Source organism: Taurulus bubalis, assembly GCF_910589615.1.
Source record: "Taurulus bubalis genome assembly, chromosome: 1".
NCBI lineage: Eukaryota > Metazoa > Chordata > Actinopteri > Perciformes > Cottidae > Taurulus > Taurulus bubalis.
In genome coordinates, this window is record NC_136589.1 from 10582068 (window position 1) to 10608817 (window position 26750).

General features: G+C 39.4%; 1 protein-coding gene across 1 annotated transcript; it reads left to right on the forward strand.

Annotated features, from left to right (window-relative positions):
• Nucleotides 1-1924: 1924 nt before the first annotated feature.
• On the forward strand, nt 1925-23733 carry letm1 (leucine zipper-EF-hand containing transmembrane protein 1). The gene is made up of 16 exons (XM_079219021.1): nt 1925-2019; nt 5889-5946; nt 6623-7097; nt 9739-9882; nt 10642-10779; nt 11357-11560; nt 11657-11776; nt 12242-12373; nt 12985-13143; nt 13402-13500; nt 14055-14078; nt 15140-15274; nt 15370-15563; nt 16963-16995; nt 18003-18159; nt 18748-23733. The coding sequence occupies exons 1-16, from the start codon at nt 1935-1937 to the stop codon at nt 18898-18900; spliced, it is 2310 nt and encodes a 769-aa protein (XP_079075147.1). The 5' UTR covers nt 1925-1934; the 3' UTR covers nt 18901-23733.
• Nucleotides 23734-26750: the final 3017 nt, after the last annotated feature.

The following is a 26750-nucleotide window of genomic DNA, read 5'->3' on the forward strand; positions in this document are numbered from 1 at the left end:
TCAAATACATCGCCACTTAATGGCAATACAACAATAGTTGGCTGATCTTCGAATGGGAGGGGGTACATGATGTAGTTACATGGAAAAAAAAAGTCTGGAACTATTACCTAACCTATGCCCTAAAACCCCAAGTCAGTCCAAACAACCTCATGTTCGGTCACTTATCCTAAATGTTTACTGTTGATCAGGTGAAACAGTGACAAGTCTGAATCCTGGACCTTGTTAATGCTATATCTACACAATAGTCGTCGTGGTTGTATATTTCAAATTCTAGTGGAATTCCTCTGAGGATGTGGTGACACTGGTCATTTTTAACCAGAGGCCTGATGTGAGTTGAGGTCCTATAGTTACATTTTAATCTGAAGATCAGTATCAGCATTGATCCAAAGTAAATGCAATGTGTATAACTCAGTGAACTACACTGAAGTACAGTAAATTCTAGCTGCACCGCCACTAGAGGAAGCTAAGGGACGTAAAACCAGAAACTAATTGAAATAATACATGCAACTTCCTGCACACGTTAGCGTTTCAAAATAAAAGCCACAATCCCTGATACAATTATTACTCCTCTGAATGACACAAAGTGTGTTGGAGAACCATTTTTATTGATCTTTATCTATCTATGGGAATTTCAAGCATTGTTTTGCATCCTACTTATATTGTTACGCATTCACAGTTGGAAGCTGCTTCTTGCAACCACAATGCGTTTTTGTGTTGATCGCAGTCTTATCTGTTGACAGATGGCCGCTGAGGAGCTCCACCGGCTCAGCTGGGCTTCAGGGGCTTCTTCAGTTGTGCTAATGAGTGAGGGGCAAATTAAGTCACCCAGAGTATCCTGCTGGTTTGGGGATCATACACATATGCAAGACCAGTCCTGAAGACATGTGTGCGAAAATGCAACAAAGAAACAGACAAAACCCTTATCTTGTTATGTATTTAGTTTGCTCTTACTGTACCAATTGTCAAGTATATTGAAGCATTTTACCCCCTAACCCAACATGATGTTTGCTGGAGCAGTAACTGGATGGAAGATTAATTACATTTAAGGACCAGTGGATCCTCTTACCCACTCAACTTAAAATGAATGATAACTGGGATCATTTTTAATCTAAAGTGGAATAAATAAATACAAATATTTTTAAAATAAACACAATGTATTCATTTTATTATATGTTCCAGAGGAAACCAACCCAAGCTTCCTATTTGTGAAGCTGTAACCTGCCCATATTGTATGTGCAAACAATTAATTATCAAATAAGTATTGACATTTTCTTTTTTTGCAAAAATAATCAAGATGATATGGATTTATTTCTATAGCAATCTTGGATATGTTTTTTGTATAAATAAAGCACGTTAATTCGTAAGATATTTTACACGTTGGATCAGGCATAAACAGACCTTCCTGTATCTTTCCTTTATCCATTCACAGTTTCCCAAAAATAATTTTAGAAGATTCAGAGCATCACAAAATAAAGTAATGTTGTGATTGGATTTAATATTACGTCTCGAATGAACTGCATTGAAAAAAAACAGACATATGCGTTAAACAACCACATTGCAACACCCGCCACTACTCGGAAACACGGGCTTTTATTTTATCAACGTACCGGATGTTGCTCTTCACTATACGCTCACGAGGCACGAGCTGCTTAACAAACACACAAACACCAGCTTGACGTCACTTGGGAGCCCGGTTCGGTTAGCTGTCAACTAGTTACGTAGAAGGGAAGGGCATAACATGGAGCTACATTTCCCGATGTACAGTTATACATGCGTCGTAGCTTCTTAAAAGTACAAAAGGACTTTTTTAGGGGGTATTTTCTATGTACCAGGTCCGCGACTCATTTTGTTTTCGACAACTTGAACTAACTAGCTGACCCGGCTAGCTAGCGTGTAACTAGTTAACTGTTAAAAAGGTAACTCCAAACTGCCTCATGGCGTTAATCCTGTTTACGAGGTCTCGGGCACCTTTAATGAAAACCTCCAGGTCGTTGAAGAACGAATTCAGGAAAGGTAAAGGTAAGGCTTCTATGTTCGTTTGTTACTTTCCAGTTCACTCCCTTTCTATTATGTCTTTAGAGCCAAGACGTAACGTTAATTAACGTAATCACATTAGCACACAGATGAGTCGTGTATTTACGTACCGAGGCAGGTGGGCCCTGTTTGGGTTTTCAGGGAAGATGGTGGGGGTACTCGAGGTGACAGAATAACTGAGCATCACATATTAATGTTTTTAAACCGTCTGCCATTCATTATTTTAAGCTACACGTCTTTGCATAACGTCTGTGTTCCACGGAAGGTTTAGCGTTATCACCTCTGGGCTTCAGGCCCCGCATCTTTTGTTTTTTTCTGGTGAAAATAAAAAAAAAAACGACAGAAGACACGATTCGGGATTCAGGTTATTTGAGGACAACGTCTGTTCATCTGCGGGCGAGCGCCCCCTTCCTTCCACTGCAGTCTGTGGGGACGCTCGTCGTCGTTGTTGTGCCCCCGTCTGTTTGTTCAGCATCCGCAAGATACCCGGATGTACAGCAAGATGGCTTTATTATTGTTCCATATTCTGATGTGTGAAGCACAGTTTGATCTTGGTCGTCTGTTTATTGTCGATGTGTGAACAAGGCTGGGACGTTGCAAATGCAGAACCCAGTGGGGATGTGGTGGGTTTATGATGCATTTCACGTCTCACCATTTAGAGTATGCTAGTTTAGACATGTTAGTGTTTTAATTACACGTCTATGTCAGAGACCACACACAGAGAGAACATTAATCTCAAACAAAGGGGGATAGAGGCTTTGTATTTTATCTGGTACTAAGTGACTAAAGTTATTTGTGCAACCTATTGGTGTGTCATCTGAACTCAAAGTATTTCCCAAATATGTGTGTGTGTGTGTGTGTGTGTGTGTGTGTGTGTGTGTGTGTGTGTATATCTCACTGAGTGGACAAGCCACATAATAAATAGTTTATGTCTGCATGTCTCTAGTTGGTGCATTAAAGCTGTGCTTATAAATAGATGAGAGAGTCAGAAAGGCAGTTTATCTATCTGCACTGGCCGAACTGAGTCTGAGCTCTTGGCTTTGGGCCTAGCTAGCCTATCAGACAATTTGTGGTGCTTCCACAACGAAAGGTCAGTGCCTCTTTTAACTCCACCTGAGACCGGCTAATCTTAACCAATTCTGCTTTCATGTCCGTGCTGATTTGAGCGCCAACCGGCTTTAAGGTACCGCATTGACAGTTGAACATTGACCAGTATGTCTTGGCATAGTGGAATTGCAGCAGTCATCAAGCGAAGGCTGCAAGGTCAGAAGTAGTAAAGATTGTAGCATTATCTGACAGAGCCTCAATAAACAACTGGGGAAACAATAACACGTGCACCGGTGTAAGTGTCCTTTTAGTGACTGTGTCCAATATAAAACAGTGTATTTCTTATTTAAAGCGTTTACTCATTTTATGTGGTTTTTCCAGCTGAGACGAGTCTCGTTTGAGCACCGTTTACACGCGAGTGTGACTGAGAGGGTTGAGCCAGAAACATTATATTTTATGGCAACTGTGAAAGGAGACGCTCAATATTTGAGAGCTCACTAAAGCTGCATTCTCAGAAAGTCGGGCATATGTCAAACAAACCGCAGTCTGGACGTGAGCTTACTGACATACTGTCCAATAAACACGCTTGTTTGAGTCTGTGTCGTTTTAGTTTCCAAGCTATGGTGGGTTTTCAAGTGGCCACTGGGCAAGTAAACATATCGATAAAGAAATAATGTAGATGTAGCTCATAATGGCCCCGGATTCAGGACAAAAGATTGTAGTGTTTATTGTTCTGGTTCTAATGATAGGAGTTGTCCAATTGTAAGAACAGCCCTGTTCATTTTCTGCTTTTTACTCACACTTTCAATAAAACAACATATTTTACATCACATCCATTATGTTGTTAGATATTCCGGTAATTGCACATGCGGATCGCACATGAGTTAGTGGTTGCAGCAGGTAAAGGTCATGCAGGCATGGCAGCTTTCAAGGTCAGACTTTGTGTAGTTTGAGTCCGGACCAGATCCAAAGGGGATCAAAACCATGTCAGCACAGAATGCTTTACATAATGCAATAGTGATGCTTAAAACGTCTATCAGGATTCGTGCAGCAGGTTCAGTAGACAATGCTTCATAAAATACCAGATACAATTGATCAACATTGATCTAGATGATACATCATTTGGTAGTGTTAGAACATATATCAAATACAATGTTACTCAATACTTGATTTTTCTATTACAGCTTCAAGAAAAAATTGTCATGAGTCATGATCTCTCTATTATGCAATTATGTGGCTACACATAAACCAATGACCATGTTGCCAGAGAAACAGAGAATTAAAATGTCCAGACATGTGAAGGCTCTGAATACTTGTCTGTCTACTTTGTATATAACATGTATTTGCAGGCCTTGGAGCCCTCATCTGTGGCTCATCCTGATTTTTATTTTACTTATATTACTTATTTATTTTGACTTATTTTTATAGTTTTTCCTTCTCTGACGCGAGGGCCTAAGAATACAGGGTGTTGTATGCTGATGTAAAGATAGATAGAATATATATATATGTGTGTGTGTATATATATTTGTGTGTGTGTATATGTTTTCTATGTATGTGTAGAGCTGTACTGAATGCAATTTCTTTTCTCAAATCTCCTATTCGGGTTTTTAAATGTAGCTTCAAATGTCTGGCGTCATGTTTGTATGACTTTGTCATCCTTAAAGTAAAATATAAAAATCCTCCAAAGTATCCACATCGTGATATCTAATAGTTGTGCAACCAGAATTACAAAATGATCTCCCTGGTGTGAAAAATCTTGGACTGAAAGAGGCGCGAATGTGAAACCAAAATTGTAAAACCCCCAAGAGGATCAGAGGCTGGGGTTGGTTTGCTAGTACAGCTCAGGTGGATGAGTGTGAGGTAATCTACTGTATTTCCAGGGTTTTCTTTCTGTGCTACAGTAGGCGGCCTTTCAGCCACAAAGGTGACACTGTTCCAGTAAACTCTGTGTCCTCTGGCCTACCAGCCACGGTCGGCCATGTTCAACCAGGCCTTGCTGGATTTACTCCAGCGGGCCATGTGAGAGCCACAGAGAGAGGCGTGGTTAGGCCATGTGATCTGACGTGATTGGTCGGAAGTGTCTCGCCACTCCGCCTTCAGTCTTCATGTGTGTCATGCTGACAGCCGGCCTCTGGGGTTCGGGAGCCTCGCTGTGGGCCTCACAGTGGGGGGATATCCTGGCCTCCAAGACAGATGAGCGGAAAGACATGAGCAGAAGAAAAATACACTATTTACTTTGCAAAGATCTGTACAGATTCCATACACTACAAAATATTGTAAGATACATTAAGTATAGCAAAGACAACTTCTGGATGTAGAATAAAACAAAACAAACATGTGACCACAGGAGAAAGTAATTAATTACAAAGACCTAGAAGAGATTCTTCGAATATTTTGGATGATTAATGAATCCATCTCGTTCAAGCTGTGTGCCTAACGTATACAGGTATTGCATTAGTGAAGCCCGAGGCAAGATTGCGACTGACTTTTAGATATACATTCGTAGAAACACTATCAGGAGTGGCTTCACTACATATCATGTTAATGCATAACCACCAGATGAAGGCGCTGTGGGGCTTTGCTTGTTTCATATCTGGGTCAGTTAAATCAGAAATTAAGTCGCATTAATGAGTCAGACCTGTCAGAAACTTGTGGATAGCTACTGAATTTGCTCGTTTTCTCACCAACAGCGTTTGACGAAATCCCTGAGTACGCCCTGTGTGTGTTTGTGTCCCCCGTGTGTCTAATGGCTGATTATCAGAACACAGCTGCTCATGTTTGTTTGTTTTTTGTCTCTTACTTTTCAGGGAAGGTACAAGATGGAGCCTGTTTCAACTGCACAGCTCTTAGACTCTCCAGTCAAACGTAAGCCAGTTATATTCAGGGGCTTCTTCAGTGTCTATATTTCCTCCAAACATGTGAAGATAACTTATATTATATGAAGATGTAAGACTTTATAAAGTGTGCGGTACAATATAACAATTACTGACTTGAATCCAGTTTTAGAGGTCTTAAAAACTTGAAATGATTCCTTGGTCTTTTGCTTATTCCAACTGGGATTTGCCTTGTGTTTCGCCACCTCATACACCTTTACTTTTCTAAACATCATTTTATAGATTACGCTTTTAAAGCGTTGTGATTTCTGCTGTTTCGATGTTTAAAAAAAATAAAAATACAGGCCCAATTCACACATCCGCCTTTTCTGCACATATATAACTTAGAATAAATAAAAAACAAATATATATATATATATATATATATATATATATATATATATATATATATATATATATAATCACTTAATGAGACATGCAGACATGCTTCTTTCATAATTTTGAGGAAGTACTAGGTTTTTTTTCTTTTTCTTATATCTATTTCAGCAAAAAGTATTCACCATAATTTTGTTAATCAATATCCAGATTATTTAATTGTTTTTATTTTGTGCAGCAAAGACTTACATTCTGATTGCTCCTTGAGTTATTTCTAATGCCTGATATTGTATTTCAATAAACTGTATTTCAATGTTTTATTTTTCCCACAGACGTTTTGCCCAGGTGTCTTCACTCGGTTCCTCCGTCCCCTCACCAGATGGATTTGTGGGACCCTCCCAGAGCCGGGACTCGCAGCGCCTCTACTGTGCTTTTGTGTTGGGGGCCTCGTCTTCAGCGTACCCCGCAATCACAACGGGGACCCACTGGACAATAGCACGACCGCAGGACATCCCTGGTGTTCGATGGATACACACCTCGAGGAGGAGGTGGGACGACTCCAAGGTGGAGAAGTCGCTGCGTTCGTTAAAGGACAAGAAGAAGAAGAAGTTGGAGGAAGGAGGGCCGGTGTACAGCCCGACGCCGGATGCAGTGGCTGTGAGAAGGACGGTCCGACAGTGGGTCAGAGACGAGGTCAAGCACTACTACCACGGCTTCAGACTGCTGTGGATCGATACCACCATTGCGGGGCGAATGCTGTGGAGGGTGTTGAACGGACACCCGCTGTCCCGACGCGAGAGGAGACAGGTGAGGTCATCAGGCGAAGAAGTATAGATCTCCTGTTGTCATGAAAGGCTTTTTCTGGAGAGCAAAAATCTGTTCAAATTATGGTTTTACTTAATGCATTTATTTAATAGGGACATGCTTTGTCCCCACATTCATACACCCATTACAAAAACATTGTTCCACGATTGGATTGTGTACAGCTCTATTGGAGCCTGACACTCAGAGCTGACTTCCAGTATTCAAAGTGAAAATATATGTATTGCACGGTAGATGCTCATTTTTTGGGGCTTTGGACGTGCAGTTTAAGCCTCTTGTCCTTTAGCGCGACATCGCGCACGTCGTCATCAAGTGCATGTAAGTCGGCTGAAAAGATTTTTTAAAAGACAGCCAAAGATGGTGCTTTCAAGCATGTCATGTAGCTAATGTTAGCTTAACCAGGGGCAGGGGCCAAAATATGTTGTTATGTCACAAATTGCTTGTTGCTGGCTAGAAATGAGAAGCTTGCTTTTGTCTACCTCTGTCTGAAATCAAGGATCCATTTTTTGGGAAATAACTAACAATTTCCATGTATCATTGAAAACGGCATTATGAGTGACTTGTGGAATTGGAAAGCTTGACAAGTGTAGCTACAGTCTCTAAGGGGGGGTCTGGGCTGAGCAAACTTAAATTACTGGTACATTTTGACCACGTCTGGTAAGAATACATAGTATTCTGTTAGTCCTTTTAGCAGAAACCATTCAATGGTCTGTTCAATTACAGACAATTATATTTTAACATAAACAGAAGTGGGTAAACCTTGTGTCCAGCCATTGTTTTTTTCCAGTTTGACTCAGAGTTTATAGAGTGGATACCCAGCATAAGTTTAGAGATCACAGATGACTGTGCATGGCTTAAATCCAACAGCCCAGACAACTTGTTCTGTAATGTTTAATCCACAGCTTCTCAAACTTAATGGGATCAATTATAGACACTGGCGGCAACGCTTAGTGTCTATAATTGAATGCTAAATCTCTTCAGGAAGAAGCTTCACGTGTTGCGTCTTTGAGTTGATAACTCCTCATTTTTTATGTTTATGTCCAATCGGTGGACGTAGTCGATTGAAGCAATAAAGGCCTCAATGATTGAGCCAAAAAACTGAGATTACTGCTGCAAAATGAGGCCGAGCTCCATGAGCAGGAAAACTGTGCTTGTTCGGTCGCTATCGCACAGACCGAGGAAGTTGATGCTTCAAAAGACTACATTTACATTGACTTGAGCTTCAACCAGAGGTTAATCCTAACATTGGTTCAGTGGTTGTAGCTTCCACAACAGCATCCCTTGAAGTAGAAAAAAGCAAAAAGTTTGCGTAACCGATGAAATAATGCAATGTCTTGTTAAAATGTCGCAAAATGTCATTTTTGGCCTTTTCTTTGGCTTTTCTTTATTTAAAAAAGGTTTTTAAGTTTTAAACACATTGTTAAACACATTTTCTGCAGTCATACAGTCACTTGACAATATCAGTATGTATCACAATTTGGAAATGTATGCAAAACAATCATATAAAACAACTTTTAAAAATCACAGTAACAGCATTACATCAGATAAAACACTCCAAACATGTAAAACAGAAGCTTAACCCCCCCCCTAAATCACAGTAGGAAATAAGGCTTTAATTTAAGTGCTAATAGCTGCTGGTCAGTGCTGATGATGATCACAGTCCCCCCCCTCATTAAACCCATACCACGGACCCATCTGTACCTTTTCAAATGCAGCTGACTCCCTCGGAGCGCATGTCCCGAGTCCATCTACGCCCCATTCATCTAACCTGGACTGCCTTTGCCTCTTTAATCTCCTCCTTTCATATTCGCTTACGATACTCAGGCCTCCGTTTTAAGGCTCCTTCTATTTTAATCTTTCCTCTCCCCGTCCTCCCTCCCTTGATGTGGAACTATGGGAGATGATATACATGTCAATGGGGCTGTGGACAAAGGCCTTTTCACTCATGCTGGCCTAAATCCTTCACCCTGGTCCAGTGACATGCAGGTGGAAAGGGTGGAGAAAGAAGGGCTTGTGTTCTGGCCTTCTCCCCTCAGGGACATTTCTGTAGATGGCTGGTTGGGGATTGTGTCCCCGGTCCTTCGGTCAGAAAGCCACGGTTGGACAGCCGTACAATGAAGCAGACCAGTGTTTGCCTGGTACCTCTATACTTCTAGGATTGTTCAGGTTTGTGCAGAACAAACGTGCTTCCTGTTGGCCTCAAGAGGACAGTTTCTGAGCCTTGTGAGGCAGAATGTTCACTTTGGTCTACGGCTCCATGCAAAAAAAAACAAAAAAAAAAACGCACCAGTGAATTAGGAGGTTTCTGTTGCCGTGGAGATGTATGGGGACGAGGTCAAAAGTGCTGACCGTTGAAGCTCGAGGGATTGAGCAGAGTGATTGTACGGAGAGACAAAGGAAGATGAGGTAAACATTTTCACATGGTGGCTTTTCCTCTCGCTGCTGCTCTCTGCTGGCGGCCGAGACAAACGTCAGCCTGGTGGGAAGTTAATGGTTTTAGTCTTGAACACAAGCAGACCAACAGCATCAGTTTATTATCACCAGCCATGGGCGTTCAAGATTACCACAGTTTTCCAGAGTTCTCATTTTGAAGGAGTCCGTTCTAATTCAATAATTCTCTCCCCAGTTCCTCAGAACGTGTGCCGACGTCTTCAGACTTCTTCCCTTCCTGGTGTTCATCATCGTCCCCTTCATGGAGTTCCTGCTCCCTGTAGCTCTAAAGCTCTTCCCCAACATGCTGCCGTCCACCTTCGAGACACAGTCGAAGAAGGTAATACAAATATTTAGACTGAAGCTGTACGATGCATGAAATCAATGCTGCTAAAAGTTTAAGCCCGGTTTTATGTCCACATTGTCGCCAATGTGGTGTGAGACACAGTACCGGTAGCTCTAATAAGGCTGCCAACTAATGATCCTTTTCATCATCCATTAATCTGCTGATTATGTTCTCCATTAAGCGATTTATTCAAATTGTCGTTTATTAATAATAATAATAAAATAAAAAAGATCTTCAGTTACTATAATATAAGACAAAGAAAAGCATCTAATCCTCATATTTAAGAAGCTGGAACCAGAGAATTGTTTACAATATTCTTAAAAAAAATTATGAAAGCCATTTATTGATTATCAAAATAGCAGCCCAAAATATTTTCTGTTGATCTAATTGTTGCAGCCCTACACCGCTACTACTAGTATATTGTGGGAATCTATCTATCTATCTATCTATCTATCTATCTATCTATCTATCTATCTATCTATCTATCTATCTATAATTGTTGTTTCTAAATAATAAGTCTTGGTAAAATCAATAATTGCAGATCAATAAGAATATATTCAGATTTGAATAATAGAATGTGATTGATTTGAAGACACATTGACCTCACATAAATTGGTAAACAATATTGCAATACTTCTATCAGTAGATTATAGATGCATTTTACCACATAGGTAATAACATTCTTTTGAACAGAATATTCAGCAAAATGTCCTTTGTAATAGTTATCATGAATAGTTATTTCTATTGTTTTAGGAGGAGAGGTTGAAAACGGAGCTGAGAGTCAAACTGGAGATGGCCAAGTTCTTGCAGGACACCATCGAGGAGATCGCTCTGCGGAACAAGGTGGCTCAGGGGAACGCGACGGAGGAGTTCTCCACCTTCTTCCAGAAGGTCGGTGTCAGTGTTTTCGCTGAGGCAGGGCCTCATGAAATGAGTGAAGACGGTGCTCGGTGCTGCCCTCTAGTGGTGGAAACAATGAAAGGTTTATTCTACGCAGTAAAATAGTGTAAAACACGACCGTTCAGCATTCATTCTGATATTTTTGTTCTACAGTTATAAGAAAAGCTGCATGATAAGACAAAACTTGATTTATTTTTTGTAAATGTACCTAAGATTAACTTTATCTTATTGATTTTATATTTACAATGCTGTTAATATAACTCCTTTATACTTTATATTTGTTCGATTTCTGTGTTTAAAAAAAAATACATGTTGTTGAAAGTTTTGAGCAATCTCTGGCACAAGAATTTCCCTTAGGATCAAAAAGGTTCTTTATTATCTTATTTGTCCCGAGAGAAATGTTTGTGCAGCAGTTGCAATAATGTCAATATTTCTTGTGGGTGAGAAGTGACCACATAATGAGGACAGAAACTGCGTTAATAATTCACTCATGGTTTAGGTTTTTAAAAACCTATATCTTTGCATGAAAAGCATAAGTTACAAGTCATGCCTTTTATCACCTGTGTAGATCCGGGACTCCGGAGAACGTCCCAGTAACGAGCAGATCATCAGATTCTCCAAACTGTTCGAGGACGAGCTGACTCTGGACAACCTGACCCGCCCTCAGCTGGTGGCTCTCTGCCGTCTCCTGGAGCTCCAGTCCATCGGGACGAACAACTTCCTCCGCTTCCAGCTCATCATGAAGCTGAGGACCATCCGTGCAGATGACAAGGTATGAGCCTTGTAGTTCATTTTACATGTCTGACCTGATTTAGAATGGAAGGTGGTTGATCATCAGAATCACTCTGTGCACTCTGTTGGTTCCCAGCTGATAGCAGAGGAAGGCGTGGCGAGTCTGAACGTGAACGAGGTGCAGGCAGCGTGTCGCGCCAGAGGGATGAGGTCTCTCGGAGTCACAGAAGATCGACTGAGAGAGCAACTCATCCAGGTAACCACAGCAAACAGAGATGGAGGATACTCTCAAGATTTAACCGTTTGGCACGCATGCATTTATGTTTCCTCAGTTACAGAACTTAAATGTTGTCTCATTATTGTCCCCATTTTAGCATTTCTTCTGTGTGTTATTTAAATCTTCACTGTTAAATGTCATTGATGAAGGTTGACGGACTAGATGTGATTGATCTTAAATAGGATATTAACATTTTAAATTGGATTGCATTCGGTCAAAAAGTGTGTGCTTCTATAAACAAATGAAAAAGTAATGTGCATGTTCAAAATTAAATCTAATCTATTTGATTGATTTGAGAGGAATCTGAAGCTAACACAATATTGTTCTACCCTCTCATTTACAGAGGTTATATCAGTTCAAGGAGATTTGACATGGTCTTATTGCTGTCCCTGTTTGATCACATACTTGTCATCACCTCTGTCCCGTTATATTCGGCTCTTCTAGTGGCTCGAGCTTCATCTGAAACAGCAGATCCCCACCTCCCTGCTGCTGCTGTCTCGAGCCATGTTCCTCCCCGACACCCTTTCCCCCGCCGACCAGCTGAAGACCACACTGCAGACGCTGCCCGAGATGGTGGTATGTTAAAGGAATAGTCCGGATGTTTTGAAGTGGGGTTGTATGAGGTACTCATTCATAGTCGGTTTATTAACTACAGTAGATGGTGGTCGTTGCGCCCGCAGTTTGGAGAAACGGGCGTACCAGCACGAGAGCAAAGCAGTATACTGTTGTGGACGTATTTTAGACGTCTAATAAAAACGTGTACACTATATCTAGAATATTTTCACTGCTCTACCTTGCCTACAGACAGCCCTTTTCGACGGGAAACTGAAACTGTTACATCCATCTATGTTGTCTGCTCAAAGCCACGAGAGACCATTGACCAAAACAGTCATTTTAATAAATTTTGTTAACTTTGGTGAACTAACCCTTTTAAAAAGCCAAAGTCACACAATAACACTAACTAACGGAACGGGAACTCACATTTTCTGCGAGGTAAACAAATAATCACCGTATTTGTTAAAGGAGTTTGGTGGCTTTGATCAGAGCGTTGATAATGGCTTCAGTTCCCAGCAAGGTAAGGTGTTGTACCTCAGCCGTGGGCATTTAAGGTTTCGTTTGTGGTTATCTTTTTTTATTTTTATAAAAAGATATATTTTAATACTCTGTTCTATCCTTCTCTTTCCCAGACAAAGGAGGCCCAGTTGATGGTGGCGGAGATGGAGCTCTCCAAAGTGGACAATAAGGCCAAGCTGGAGAACACGCTACGGGAGGAGGCGGCCATACGCCAGGACAACAAGGACAGGGAGATGGAGAGGCTGGCGGACGCTGCAGAGAAGGCGGCTAGGGTAACAATACAATGATACTTACGGAACAGCTTTTGATACTTGCAGGCAACAGACAGAGTACTATGTAACCGTGTCTTGGTACGATTTCCCAGCCTGATAAACTTATTTTCCACGCCAGCTCATGAGGTGTTTATTTGTGAAAACCTCAACTAAACGCATGTGGAGCCGAGTCTATGTTATCCTACAGATTATAAACCGGACTTCTTCCACTTTCTTGATTTTTGTTTAATCCCTTGCCTCTATCTCTGTCCTCTCCAGGAGGGCGAGTTGGAGTTGGAAGCGGAGCCGGTCAAAGCTGACATGGCTGCTCATTCAGAGACGCTGAGGGACACGGCACCTGTCATAGAAGGGCTCAAGGTAATGTCTCCAAACATGTAGTCTGTGAGATCAGTAGGTTTGTGTCGGAGTAGGATTTTTCAGTTGTGTAAGCACGACATATAAAGACAGCCCTTCCTCCCCGGCTCAACGAAGGTTTAGGGTGCAACCTTAGATTCCCTCTTGTTTTGTAATGAGCTTTGTCCGTTGGCTTTTTGCCTCACTATATTTGGATTTTTCCGGCGCTGTGCTTGCCATTTTCGTAGCTTCCTCGAGTGCTCACGATCTGGCACCTTATCTGTATATACTGGTAGTAAAAAAAAAAAAAAATCATAAACCCTACTCATTGTGCCTTTTTATGTGCTGCATAGAATTATTCACATGTAGCTTTAATTTAGACATTACAGTTTCTGGTAAACTTCTAAAGAGAAAACAACAAACTCTGTCCTCACTAAAGCTGTTTTTTTTACATAACATTGATGTGTTCATTTTCTGTTTCTTGTTTAATGATTTATAACCAACACTGTCATTTATTTGTTGTTGCCACTCTTTCATTTGATCACGTCGGCGCCTTCTGCACCGCGCAATTTCAACAGTGGCAGAGATTCCAGCGCTTCCAGGTTTGGTTTGACAATGTCTTTCCTCCCAAAAGACCCTCACAGCTTCACCAGTTTATCCCTGCACGCACACTATCTGGTCTTTCTCTGAGCGACCCCCCCCAGATGAGGATGAAACAGTACTTGCATATGATTCTGGCATTTAAAAAACTATTTCAGACTGCCGTTTTATCAAAAGTTCAGCAGGAGTGAGAACTCTTAGTAACAGAAATAGCTCTAACTTTAATGTTGAGGTTTTACTGGCTTGAAGAGCTGAATGTTGACAGAAGTGAGGGCAAACCACAAATGCTCAAATTCAGCTTTGTGTTTTCTTAAGTGGGTTGAAAAGCAGACAAGGTCAATTATAGCAAAGAGTCCAGACAAATCACAGTTCTAAGATAAAATAATGTTGTTGTTATAAATTATTTTACTAGAATCTGATATTTTCTGACCATTTAAGTCTAAAATATAAGGCTTCTATTTAGAAAAAGAAATAAAACAAATCGTGTGGACAAGTCACGGTCAACGTTTACCAGCATTTACTCTCTTATTATAGAAAACCCTTCTCATCCGCTCTGAATAGGATGAAGAAATGCTAAATATGAATTGCAAATTCTGTTTGGACCACATCTATCAGGATTTCTCCTCCTCCTTTCCTTATCCATCCTTCCTGGCGATGTCACTGACCAAGTTGAACATTTCACCTCTCTAACTAATAGCTTTTATGGCTCCACAGAGTTCTCTTCATTCTGTGGTAGTGTGTTTCGGGGTTATGGGGAGTATCCCAGTATCCTCTAGAGCTTCCCCTCTTTTACGCTTTTTGTGTGTTTAGGTTGGTCTCTTATTTGGGTTTGTATTAAATGCACATGTGGTAATTGTTTGGTTGATGGACTTTTTTACCCTACTTTGTATCCATTTTGTTTATCATTCGGTATCTGAAAAGTAGTCTGTAAAGCAGTTTTAATTTAGCCTGCATCTAAGAACCTATTGTATGTTTTAAAAGGACATTTTAATGGAAGTTTTAATCCGAGTGGTGGATGGTGTCTCTGACATTTCAGAGCTTCAATCGTATGTTTGTGTTCCAGGGTGAGGAAATCACCAAAGAGGAGATTGACATGTTGAGTGATGCATGCTCAAAGCTGAAGGACCAGAAGAGGCTGTTGACTCTGGAGAAAGAAGAGCTTGAAGAACTAAAGGACGACGTACAGGAATACAACGAGGTGCCTGACATGTAGTAATTACAGAGACGAGATGTGTTGTTTTGCTTTCTGTGACACACTTCAATTGTGTTTTTTTTATGTGTTGTGATTTCCAGGATCTGGAGGAGATAAAGATGGAGCTTTCTAAGACCGGTCAAGAAAAGGCACTGGAGGAGTCAAAGGCGAGCCAGCGTCTGTCCAAGAGAGTGAACCGCATGATCGGTCGCATCGGCAAGATCATCGGGGAGCTGGAGAAGGACAAGGTCATCCTGGACTGCCAGGTGGACAGCGGAGCCACCCCACCTGTTGGGTAAGAGCTGAATATGCCGTAGTGGTGGGATTGAGTCGAAATAAACTGCAATGTGTGTTGATGGTGATGAAGGAACAACAGTGAGGCTCATTGATGTGTTTGTAATAGTTTAACAAGTACAGAGAAGGAAGGTATAGCAGGATATGATACACACAGAATCAGAACCATTTATTGCCACGTATTTTTTCACATACAAGGAATTTTACATTTTATCCAAAGCGACTTTGTCATGCAGGTGGTGCATAACATTAAACAATAAACAGACAACAACAAACTAATAATACTTGTTAGTGGATACTATTTATAGTTGGTTTTGGTCTTTTTATGGGATTTGTGGACAATAAGAAAACCATTATAGTCTAATGACAACCATCTCAAAAATACAAAATATAATCTACACTAATGCATCACTATAAAAAAACGTGATGTAAAAAGAAAATCTGCAGTTCAAGAAGACTTTTAGGAGTTGCTGTCTCTTTAAAATGTTCTTCTTTTTTAATAGAAATAGGTGATTTTTACCAAAAAAAACACACAAATGTACTGATGTCATCAAGAGAGTTGGTCAACTTTGACACAAGCACACAGACAAACTATAAAATAATAACTTCAAACAGCAATTTAAATAGCAACGCTTGAAAATGACAATGAAGAACAACAAGAGGGAAAGAAAGTATGTACTGTACGCAACATAAACCCATGAAAATATGCTTGTTTGGTCTGTTCGTTAAGTTTGAAGATGAGGAACTTAAAAGTCCAGCAACACTTGCAGTGTATCGAACAACTTTATTGTAAAACCAACGCCTTTCGCCAGGTTTAGAGCCGGAGTTACGAAGTGTTTAGCACATAGCTTAGCATAAAGACAGTAAGCAGGGAGAAAACAGCTAGCCTGGCTCTGTTCAGAGTTATTATTAATCTCACTCTCGGAAAGAAAATAGATGAGCAAATTTCCCAAAATGTAGAACTTTACTGTGTGCCATGGGTTTGCAACAGTTTGTTTTGTTTACCACATAACTACTGTGGATAGTCCTGCCTGATGCGCTACTGCTTCATGATTTCTCTTAAAATGTTGACTTTGTATCATCTTCTTGGACTCTCAGGACATATAACACATTATTTATTTCAGTTGTTTTAATTTAAAATGTTATTTATGTCTGTTTTTTTTAGCAGGGATCAGTTTTTTATACTGAACGTTTACTATAATGTCACTATCATCATCCTCATTCTCATTGTCATCTTCATCATCATTACTTTCATTGTAAAATGGTGGTGGAGATAAAACAAGGGACAACACGTTTCCCAGATAAAAAAAAAATATAAAACATTTATATTGTCAGTTATGACGCCAGTTATTAGTTTAACAAATATAAAACCAAATCCTAATTTATTCAACATTTTACAGATTATTCTTTTTTAAACGTAGTGATGGCAAAAGGTAAGATGGACTGTGGTAAACCGCCATTTGCTTGCTTGCTATATGCTAACATTGCATTGTGGGTTTTCAAGTGTCAGCTGCTGGAAATTTTGCTGGAAAAGATCAACCAGCTTCCATTTTCTGCTCCCGACAACAAAAGGTCTCCACACTGGCTGCTGTGTTGCCACTTTAATAAACTGTTAATGTTCCCTAATGAAGGATACCAGTTTGACTCCAAAAGATTGAACTCAAACTGCTTGATTTGATGAGAAAGTTTAGCTTAGTTTAGTTTTTGTTAGATGTGTGACCTCTAGTGAGAATTAACAAATATTAGATGTCTGATTTGAAGAAAAAAAACAAAAAACTACATGACGATATTTTAATTTCAATTGATTCTTTTTGCTGCCATTTCTGAGTATGAAACAATATTTACCTGCTTTAAAAACAAATAATCCAAAATCATCTATTAATTAAGGATGCACCGGTCCAACATTGGGTATCGACCGATACCGAGTACCGATTTAAATACCAGTGGTTCACCAATAAGCTGTATTCTCACTGCGTGGAAGAGACTGGGATCATCCTGTTATGTGTCAGGCCTGACTTACTCATGTGAAAAATATATACAGTACATAGGCCAATGTATTAAATTGTTGTTTATCAGTAGTAATTTGTACACGAGCAACTTTGTAAAACATCTTACTTTTTTTTTTAAAGAGGAATTAAGTTTCTAGTATATCATTTATATAATATAAACACATGTAATTGTCCCATTATGCAGTATCGGCCCGGTATCTGGTGCATCCCTACTAATAATTTTAAGTAGCATTTTCAGCATGAATTAACTTTGAAGCAGCTTTGACCTTAAATTGTAAGCCGCAATGATTAGAAATTAAGCTTGGAAAAAAAAAAATATATATCACTTTGATTGGTGTGATCTGGACACATTGAAATGCAGCATGTTGACCTTCAAGACTTCTCCACCACGTTTCCGTTGCATTTGGTTACACACCGTTTCCTGTATGCAGTCTGTTCTACGCCTTCAGGGAGAACCTCATCAGCATCGGAGAGCTGATCGGCGTCATGCGGCAGATCCAGAACATTCCAGAGCACAAGCTGCAGAGCATCGCCGATGCCCTCGACGACAACAAGGACGGCAAGATCGACATCGACGACGTCATCAAAGTATGTTGACAGAAAAATTATTTGTGTTGTGTTGTTCATGTTGTGGTTTACTTTAATTACCAGATATATTTCTATTTTTGAGATTTGTTTCAAAGAGAAAAAGGTTTAAAAAGGTTTGTTATGGATCAGTGCTGTGATTTTCCATGTACATGGTAAAACACGTCACTTTGATGAGCACAACAAGCCCAATTTGGTTTTTAACACATTGGCCTTTAGAATATTTGCAGTAATTAATCCTATCAATCAATCCGTTTCTGACTATAAACTGATTGATTAATAGGATTAATTGTATACTTAATGTAATGAAGTTGAACACTGTAGTTATTCTATTTAGAGTCAAACTTCTACTTCAAGTCAAAGGTATGTACAAATCCTTGATACTCATATGAATAATATTCATCACTCTAAAAACAGAATATTCCTCATCAGCCTCTTATCCTATACTATTTATGTTTGATTTCTTACAAGGTTTAAACAGTTTTGGTTATTTCACACGAGAGATTTAGTTGTTGGCTTTTTTCTTTAACATACAGCAATATGTAATATTTAAAAGGCCTTAATTCCTTCTGTCCTGCATTATTATCCCAGGTGGTGGAACTGATCGACAAGGAGGACATCGACATCTCCACCACTCAGGTGGCCGACATTATGGTGATGCTGCAGAAGGAGGAGAAGCTGATCGAGAAGGAAAAGGCCAAAGAGAAGGCTGAGAAGGAACAGGCAGTCACACACAACCGCTAACTCATTTTCCATAAAGACACATAGCATTGTAAACAAAATAAAAAAGAGAGAGAGAAGGGGAACCGCTGCCTTCTCAAATATATAATTTCACCATAAATTTGATCTCCAACAAAATGAATTGTGATACAATTAGGAAAAAGAAGGCATATTGCCTTTTTAAAATGCACATAATCAAAAAGAAACTTAAATTGCCATCATGTTTAAACTCTCCTGGACTGTTCATGTATTATATGCTGATATTTAGTTTTGTGTAATTTTACTCAATTTAATGATGGAGGGAACAAAATGACATGAAGCAATGGTTGTTCTCCCGACTTGAAAGATGGCAAATTGATCAGGAAAATTCTGTTTGGAAAATATATATTCGGAGAACGATTGTTTAAAGCTTGAGGTGGAGCGCCTTGCCTTTCATTTCATTCATGTCATCATCTCAGAGAAATGAGAGATCATTTCTGGACTTTGCACAGTGAAAATCATCGTCATTACCATCAGAAAACATTTTTCCCTATTTTGATTTTGTTTATTCATCATACTCCCACATTGTAAAGTAACCTGTTGTTTTATTCTAAATTGTACTCGGACAGGGTAGCTTATTGCGCGCTAAAGAAGGATAGAATGGTGGCTGCAACCAAATATATAATGACACACAACATAGAAGTTCTTTCAAAAACATCTAATAATGTGAGTTTATTCTAACAATCCCAAAAAATAATAATTCATAGTTTTACAGTCATTATTACCACGAAAACCTAAGGAAATGGATGATTCATGCTGTTGAAGCATTTATCCGAAAGCCAAGGACTGAAGTTAGCAACATTTATATCAACATAAAAAATGACTACTGTAATTTCTTTTCAGTTTGTTCTTATAACGTAATTGTGTTTTGTGTCGCATTGTAGCACATATCTTCAAATATATTCCTGTTGCGTTCAACAGATCTCTGTAATATGCCAAAGTTGCACTGTGGCACATTTAATAACAGCTTCTGATTGTTCCTCAAATTAACAAACAAACAAACAAACCAGTTCAGACTGGCCGTGAGGATCATAATCAATGCGGGGGCACCAAAGCAGCCCACCAATCAATAACCAATCAGTTGTAGCTAGAGTTAGATCTTTTTGACTAGTTTCTCAGAAAGTATCCATGTGTTAAGGGTGAAAGTGGCTTTTTGATGACGTTAATAGTTTATTTTGTGCACAAAAGTAACGCAATAACCTTTTTTGTAATCTTGACCTCCATAGTTTTTAATGCAAAGTGGCCTTATATATATCATGACCATACACAGATATTATGGATCATATACGGTTGTGTATTTATTTTTGAGTATTATAAGGAGATGGTGGAGAGCTTATATTCTTTTCACTGAGGATTTACTTTGATGAAATTTATTTTTTTGCGATTCATTCAGCCGTAGTTCAGGTGGTTTGAGGCGCGTACGGAGTCCTCGTTGCGTTTGTTTTTATTTTCACTGTGGCGATGAACATGTGTGGGTTGTAAACACAGACAGAGTGATTTTATATGATATTCCAGTCAACTGCTGACCTTTACGTTCATCTCGCTGCCTGTTGGCATTTGATCGACTGTGTTCCCACTGCAAGCAGCTTGGCCAGCGTCTTTGACTGGATATTCCAGTTAGGGCGGCTAACGGATGTTTATTTAGATTATATTTGATTTGTTTTGTTTAATTGTTGAATATATCAAATATGAACAGAAAGAAAGATGGACATCAGAAGAGCCTGGGATTAAAATTTCATTTAATTTCAACGATTATCCTGCCAAAATAATCATCTGAAAACCACTTCAGCGTATATGTTTTTATTACATCACAGATAAGACATACAACCTTTTAACATGAACAACAACAAGTCAATCGTAAATCATAAGCCTCTTCTACATAAATAAAGGATAAATAGTTTTGATAAATAGAAAAGAGTCTGTTCTTTCTTAATTCTTGTATTTTTTTTTTTTAAATCAGTCTTTTTAATTTCTCGAACATCATAACCAGCTGGAAAGCTTTTTCAAGTCACTCGTGTTCCGTTCACGTTTATCCCGATAACGTCCCACGATCAACATATCGTTTATCCTTTAATATGATCTTTTCAAGTCATTTGTTTGTTTGTTTGTTGAAATTTGTAATGTGATAATTAAATTACTACCTAATCAAGTCATTATATGAAAACAATCAAATATAAATTGACCACTTGTGCTCTTGTAAGGCATATCTGATTACATGTTTTTGTTTTTTTATGAATCCCTTGTTGCTCATCTTTGCAGGAAATAAAAAGTCTCCTGCTGAGTAGTTCGTCATGTTGCTTGCAGTGTGAACCCCCCCAGTAAAGGGTCGATCCGCCTGGTTTGTGCTCCTTTTGTGGCTGTTTCTCCACGGTAACCGGAGAGGAGCTCAGGTGGAAGACAAAGCGGTGCTTGAGATAACGCCAAGTGGACGACGTTTAATCCGTTCCCGGAATCCGGATGATTAAGAGCATCGTCCCAGTCTAGGAACCGGCGCTGCCTGGACTGGGACCAGTCAGACTGATGGGCGCTGGGTAAACACTCGCCCCATACATGGGCCAAAGCCAGCTCCACTGGAGGGTTGTGTTTAGGTTAGAGTCAGTCCGGCGGGACGTGGCATGCTCTCGGCCGCATAAATCAGCCGCCGGTGTAAACATGTCGCGGCGGCGTTGTGACAACTTCTCGATTACACTTGGCAGGGGAGGTGTGATGAGTCGGGCCGAGGGCAGCGCTGTGTACGTCGGCAGCACTGCCACTGTTTCTAGGCACGAAGGGGTCAAAGGTCAGGGGAGGGGGATGCATGACAGTCTTCTCCCGGTAAATTAGTCTGTAAAATGTGAGAACATTGTTAAAAATGCTGATCACAACGTGTCAGCACCAGAACCGCCGTCTTTAAAACCTTTGTTTTATCAAACTAACAGTCGAAAAACCCAAATAAATGGAGTTTACAATTAAATAAAACCTAAAATTCATCGATCAAAATGTATTTATTTTCTGTTGATCAATTAATCGACTTATCTTTTCAACCCTCTTACGCATTACAATTTCTGAGCGTAGTCAAAGTGCTCGTTTTGTTCGAAGTACAAAAACGGTACAAAGGTTTTGATTATTCAGAGGAAATTTGTTTTAAAGTAATTCAAAAAAGATATACTGATGATCAGAGATTTTATAATCTCACTGTCTCTGTGCTGTCACTCCATGCTCTGGTGTATATTCATTGTGAGGAATTTATTTCATCTGTACAGTCAGTGATATGTCCCAATTATGACATTTGCATTCAAGAAATCCCAGGATAAAAACAATTACATTTTGAAATAAAGAACACGGAGTCAAAAGTAAAATAATACGTACAACAAAACCTCCAAACGGAGACTTCTGCCGGTGGTGTTCTGGTTGTGTCGTGTTTGGCTGCAGTGAGAGGAGCGGAGGTCGCCGCTGGCAGCACTGTTGCACTATGTTTAAACTACCTAAGGGAAGAGGGAAACAGTCGGCAGTAAAGGGAATTTTGTCAGCAAGTTTAAATAAGTTTTTACAGCTATTTTAAGTTGAGGTTTTCAGCTCGTTAGAAGAAGAAATGGCTGAATTGTTTAAACTTTTCTTAAGTTGGCTGGCATTCTTCTGTCCTCTGCTGAGTTTTGCCTCTGTGTAAAATGCACTATTGGTTGTGTGTGTGTGTGTGTGTGTGTGTGTGTGTGTGTGTGTGTGTGTGTGTGTGTGTGTGTGTGTGTGTGTGTGTGTGTGTGTGTGTGTGTGTGTGTGTGTGTGTGTGTGTGTGTGTGTTGATACAAAACCGTCCTAAAAGATTCCTGACGGGTGAGAGGAGACGAAGTTGCAGACCTCGTGTAGTAGAACAAAAATATGTAAAGCAATAAGTCATTCATGCATCCTTTTTGAGGCGGATCAAGCGAGTTTGATTTGTCGGAAGCATTTTGTAATACAGAAAAGAGAAGTCCTCAACAAAGGGACGCTATAACTAAAAAGTAATGTGTGGATTCAGTTTTTCTTCCTGACATCAGGGTTAGTAGTTCATCGTTGTGCGGGATGTGTCCCACTTTTTTTTTTGCACAGAAAAAGGGCAGCTGGAGACTGAAAGCAGAATCAGCAGCAATCATGATGATGATTCTGTCGTCTTCTACATATAGAGACCTTAAGGAGCAGGTCAGACCTCTTTCAGGTCTGCGAAAACTGACCAATTTCATTTTAATAATAGTGCAGCCACCATCTTTTAATGACAGGAACATTGTTTTTCTAAAAAGGTGTGTTCAGGCAGAAACTCTGCTTCTTTCTGTTATCCCCCAGGGATAAACGCACTGCTATGCAACTGTCTGAAGAATTCAAAAGACAAATGCACTTCACTTTCTGTCTGAACACACAGTAAAGAGTCACTTGAAAGCCTCATGTTGGGCCGCCACGATACAAAGTTAACGCAAAGTTTTCAGCTGAACGCTAGAACGGACGAGTAGGGATCCAGTGTTTTAAAAGAAAAACCTCAGAGCCGGAAATCTGGATAAATCATTTGAAAGGTGAATCGTGTTGCAGTATAACACCGTTATGTTTATGCAAATACAATTTAAAAAAATATAGTCATTGAATCAATATCAAATATAGCCTACTGCAGTTTTGTTTTGAGATAATTATGTTATTTATTTATTTATTTTTTGGTTTTTCATCCAAAAGATCTTGAAGAAATGACCGAATTGGACTTGATTCTAGTTTAACTTGACTCTCGAATGTATGAGATGCATCAGTTTTCTTTTCTTTTTTTTTTAAACGTTCATGTAAAGAAATTAAATCATGAATGTTTAATAAATTATAGATGATCCTGGATTCTTTTCTTTTCGTCCTGTTTTTTCATCTCATCTTATCCATCACTCGTCACTTCCACCCGAACCTTCATCCCTGAGTTCTTACCAGCCTCACTGCACTCCTCCTCCTCCTCGTCATCCTCATCCTCCTCCTCCTCTTCACAGAGTTGCTGGAATGCAACCAGACTTTATTTCTGCAGCGACAATTTCATCGTCCATTTTAAAAGAGTAAAGTGCCCTTTACGACCTTTAGAGTTTAATCGGTGTCATAGGTAGTCATGTACCTGTAAAGAATATTCAGTGTCGTGCATTGGATTTGAATGGGAAACCGAAATATTTTGGACCTTGTAGATTCTAAATATTTGCATAGTCAGAAATTAAAGAATAAAATCCAACTCTTTTTGAGTGCTTTGTCTAGACAAAAAACTGTTTTCACAACATTGTGTTTTAAAGCGGCACATTGATCTTAGGACGTGTGACTTCAGGGAGTTTTTGAGGTATATGATATTTCTAATGAGGAGGTGATGATTGCAGAAGAGGGAGGAGAACAAAAAGAGGACTTTTGAGTGGCTTAAAAAAAAGCTCAAAGAAAAGATGTTGACAGTTCTGTGTGTGCACGATGTTGTTGGGGCCTGAATCCCTTTTCTTTTTGAGATTATGATGCCAGAGATCAGGATTGTTCTGTGCGGATGTGTGAGATAAAATGCGCACAGAGAAGGTTGAGAATAATTTTTCTACCGGAAATTAGAGTCTTCACCCTAAAACTGAATTATGCTGGTGCTGCAGAAAAAAGGGGTTTGAAGCTGAATTTATAGATTCTTAGTATATTTGTAGGAACCGTTTAGAAGTTGAGATGTACTCGGCTAAAGATAAAGTAAATGTACAATTTTTGCACACTAAATATTCTGTAAATATAAAGTAAAGAGGTATTGTTCTATACAAGATTTAGAAGGGAAAATTCTGAAGCCGTTTAGAAATTGAAAATGTGTTGACAATCAGGGCTCTAAGGAATTTCCTTTTGTAAACTACTACTTTAGCTTTCTTGATGAAAATGTTAATGTCCAAACACAAAGTTGACACATGTTCGCGCTTCACATTTTGTTTTGTCGTTTGTTTTCATTTCAGCGAACTTCCTACTTTTTCATCCCTTTTTCATCTTTTTCCCACATTCATATATCATGATTATAGCTGAAGGGAAGGGAGGCACAAGATAACCAGGACTGAGCGGGGCAGTGTCAGACTGCCGTAAAATGAGAGGTTTTCTAAAGGGACTCTGGTGCTCTGAAACACTACCGCTTTCCTCCACAGGGGGCGCCAGAATCAACACAGAAATAAAGTTCCTCACAGTAGCTTTAAAAGGTTTTGCACAAACGAAATGTTTAAAAGTTCCAATAAATAATTGGCTTTTTGACTCCTTTGTTGGCGGGTTAGAACATTTTTGACTGTAATTTGTAGAAGTCTGATAAATATGGGCTCCGGATGAGATGTTGACATGAATAAACCTTACCGGAGATACTCTGATTTAGTAAAAAAAAAAACGACGTAAGTGTTTCTCAATCCACATTATTGAAACAGCAAATGTAGGTCGCAACTGCTGTATAAACTGTACAGAGGCCTTCTTTTAAAGTAACATTGTAATGTAAATAAGTGAAGGAGCTCACTAGATGTCTCCTTGTGCAGCAGATGGCTGCATCGCTGACTGCATGCTGGAGAAGACATAACCATCTTGTTGCATGCCGGTTCTACAGATCCATGTGTTGTATCAGTGAAATACCTGAGTGTGTAATGTTGTAAATCTCACATTTTGAGGGAGTCTTTTCCTGATGCTTCTGAGAAACAACACCCACGGACCGTCACCCCGAACATTTCAGTGTTGAGACTCTCCTCGCTGCTCCCGTGTTGATCTGGGAGCTGCAGCTTTCTCAGATATGTAAACGGACTGGACAGCCCGCTTCACTGGGAGACTCCTGGACTGTTAACACTCAAGAAGAAGAAGTGACTTGTTTTAACACAGCTGATGTCCGCTCAGCTGAAATATCATCTCATCGCAGATGCTTCATGCTTATGTACTGTAATTTGTATTATTTTCTCTGGAAGTCCAGTGTTTCCTTTCGGATTTTCTGGAACATCAGTGCCTGGAGATCATTTTTATTCTGGCGCCACGTCAGTTTCCCAGTTACTGGTCTTTAAACAAATTGTTCTTTGGACATTTTATTTTTGTAAACACATTCATTTCAGCATCTAGTTTCGGTCCCCAAAGGAACTTATGGTTTCAGTGAACTGTTATGATTATTCAATTCTTCCAAAGCAGCATAATGTTTTTTGTGTGCGTTACGAGGGGATTTTAACATTTTAGAAATTACAATTTTATAAAAAAGGAATTATAAGGAATTTATCACCATAAAATTTGATTTCCCACTCAGTCGTCCATCAACATTATGTTTGTCAGGCCTTTGATTAGACTGAAGTTTAACAAAATGTGGGTTTAAATACAAAGTTAGGATTTCTTGTTCTTGTTTATTGTTTGAACAAACAATAAACATTTCAGGCTTTTAATTTTTTTTTTACATTGTCTGCATCAGAAAAAAAGGAGGCCAAGACCACTTTTTTTTTGTATATTACCTTTCATACACCGAGGTAATTCAAACCGTTCAATATAAAAGGCAAAGAAATGCATCAGACCGACACAATCAAAAGGAAAACAATATGCAATTTAAAAAAAAAGAAAAAAGACCAGAACACAACCAGTAAAGGAGCAGTAGGGTCACATCTAAAATGTCAGCAGAAGTATAATTAAACTCTAAATTAAAGTTGTAGTCATGCTTTCACGACCTTTGACCTTTAACTGTTGTTCTGGTGTGGGTGAACTTTGGGTTTACATCTTGCAGAGCGCCTTATGACTGGAAACAGCATCACTACTCACTCTGCTGCCTTCAGGGCTTCTCCACCTGTACACTCACGGAAAACTATTATTTACCACTAACTTTGTTTCTATTTATTTTTGCTTGGTCTTGATATTTTGTTTAATTTCAG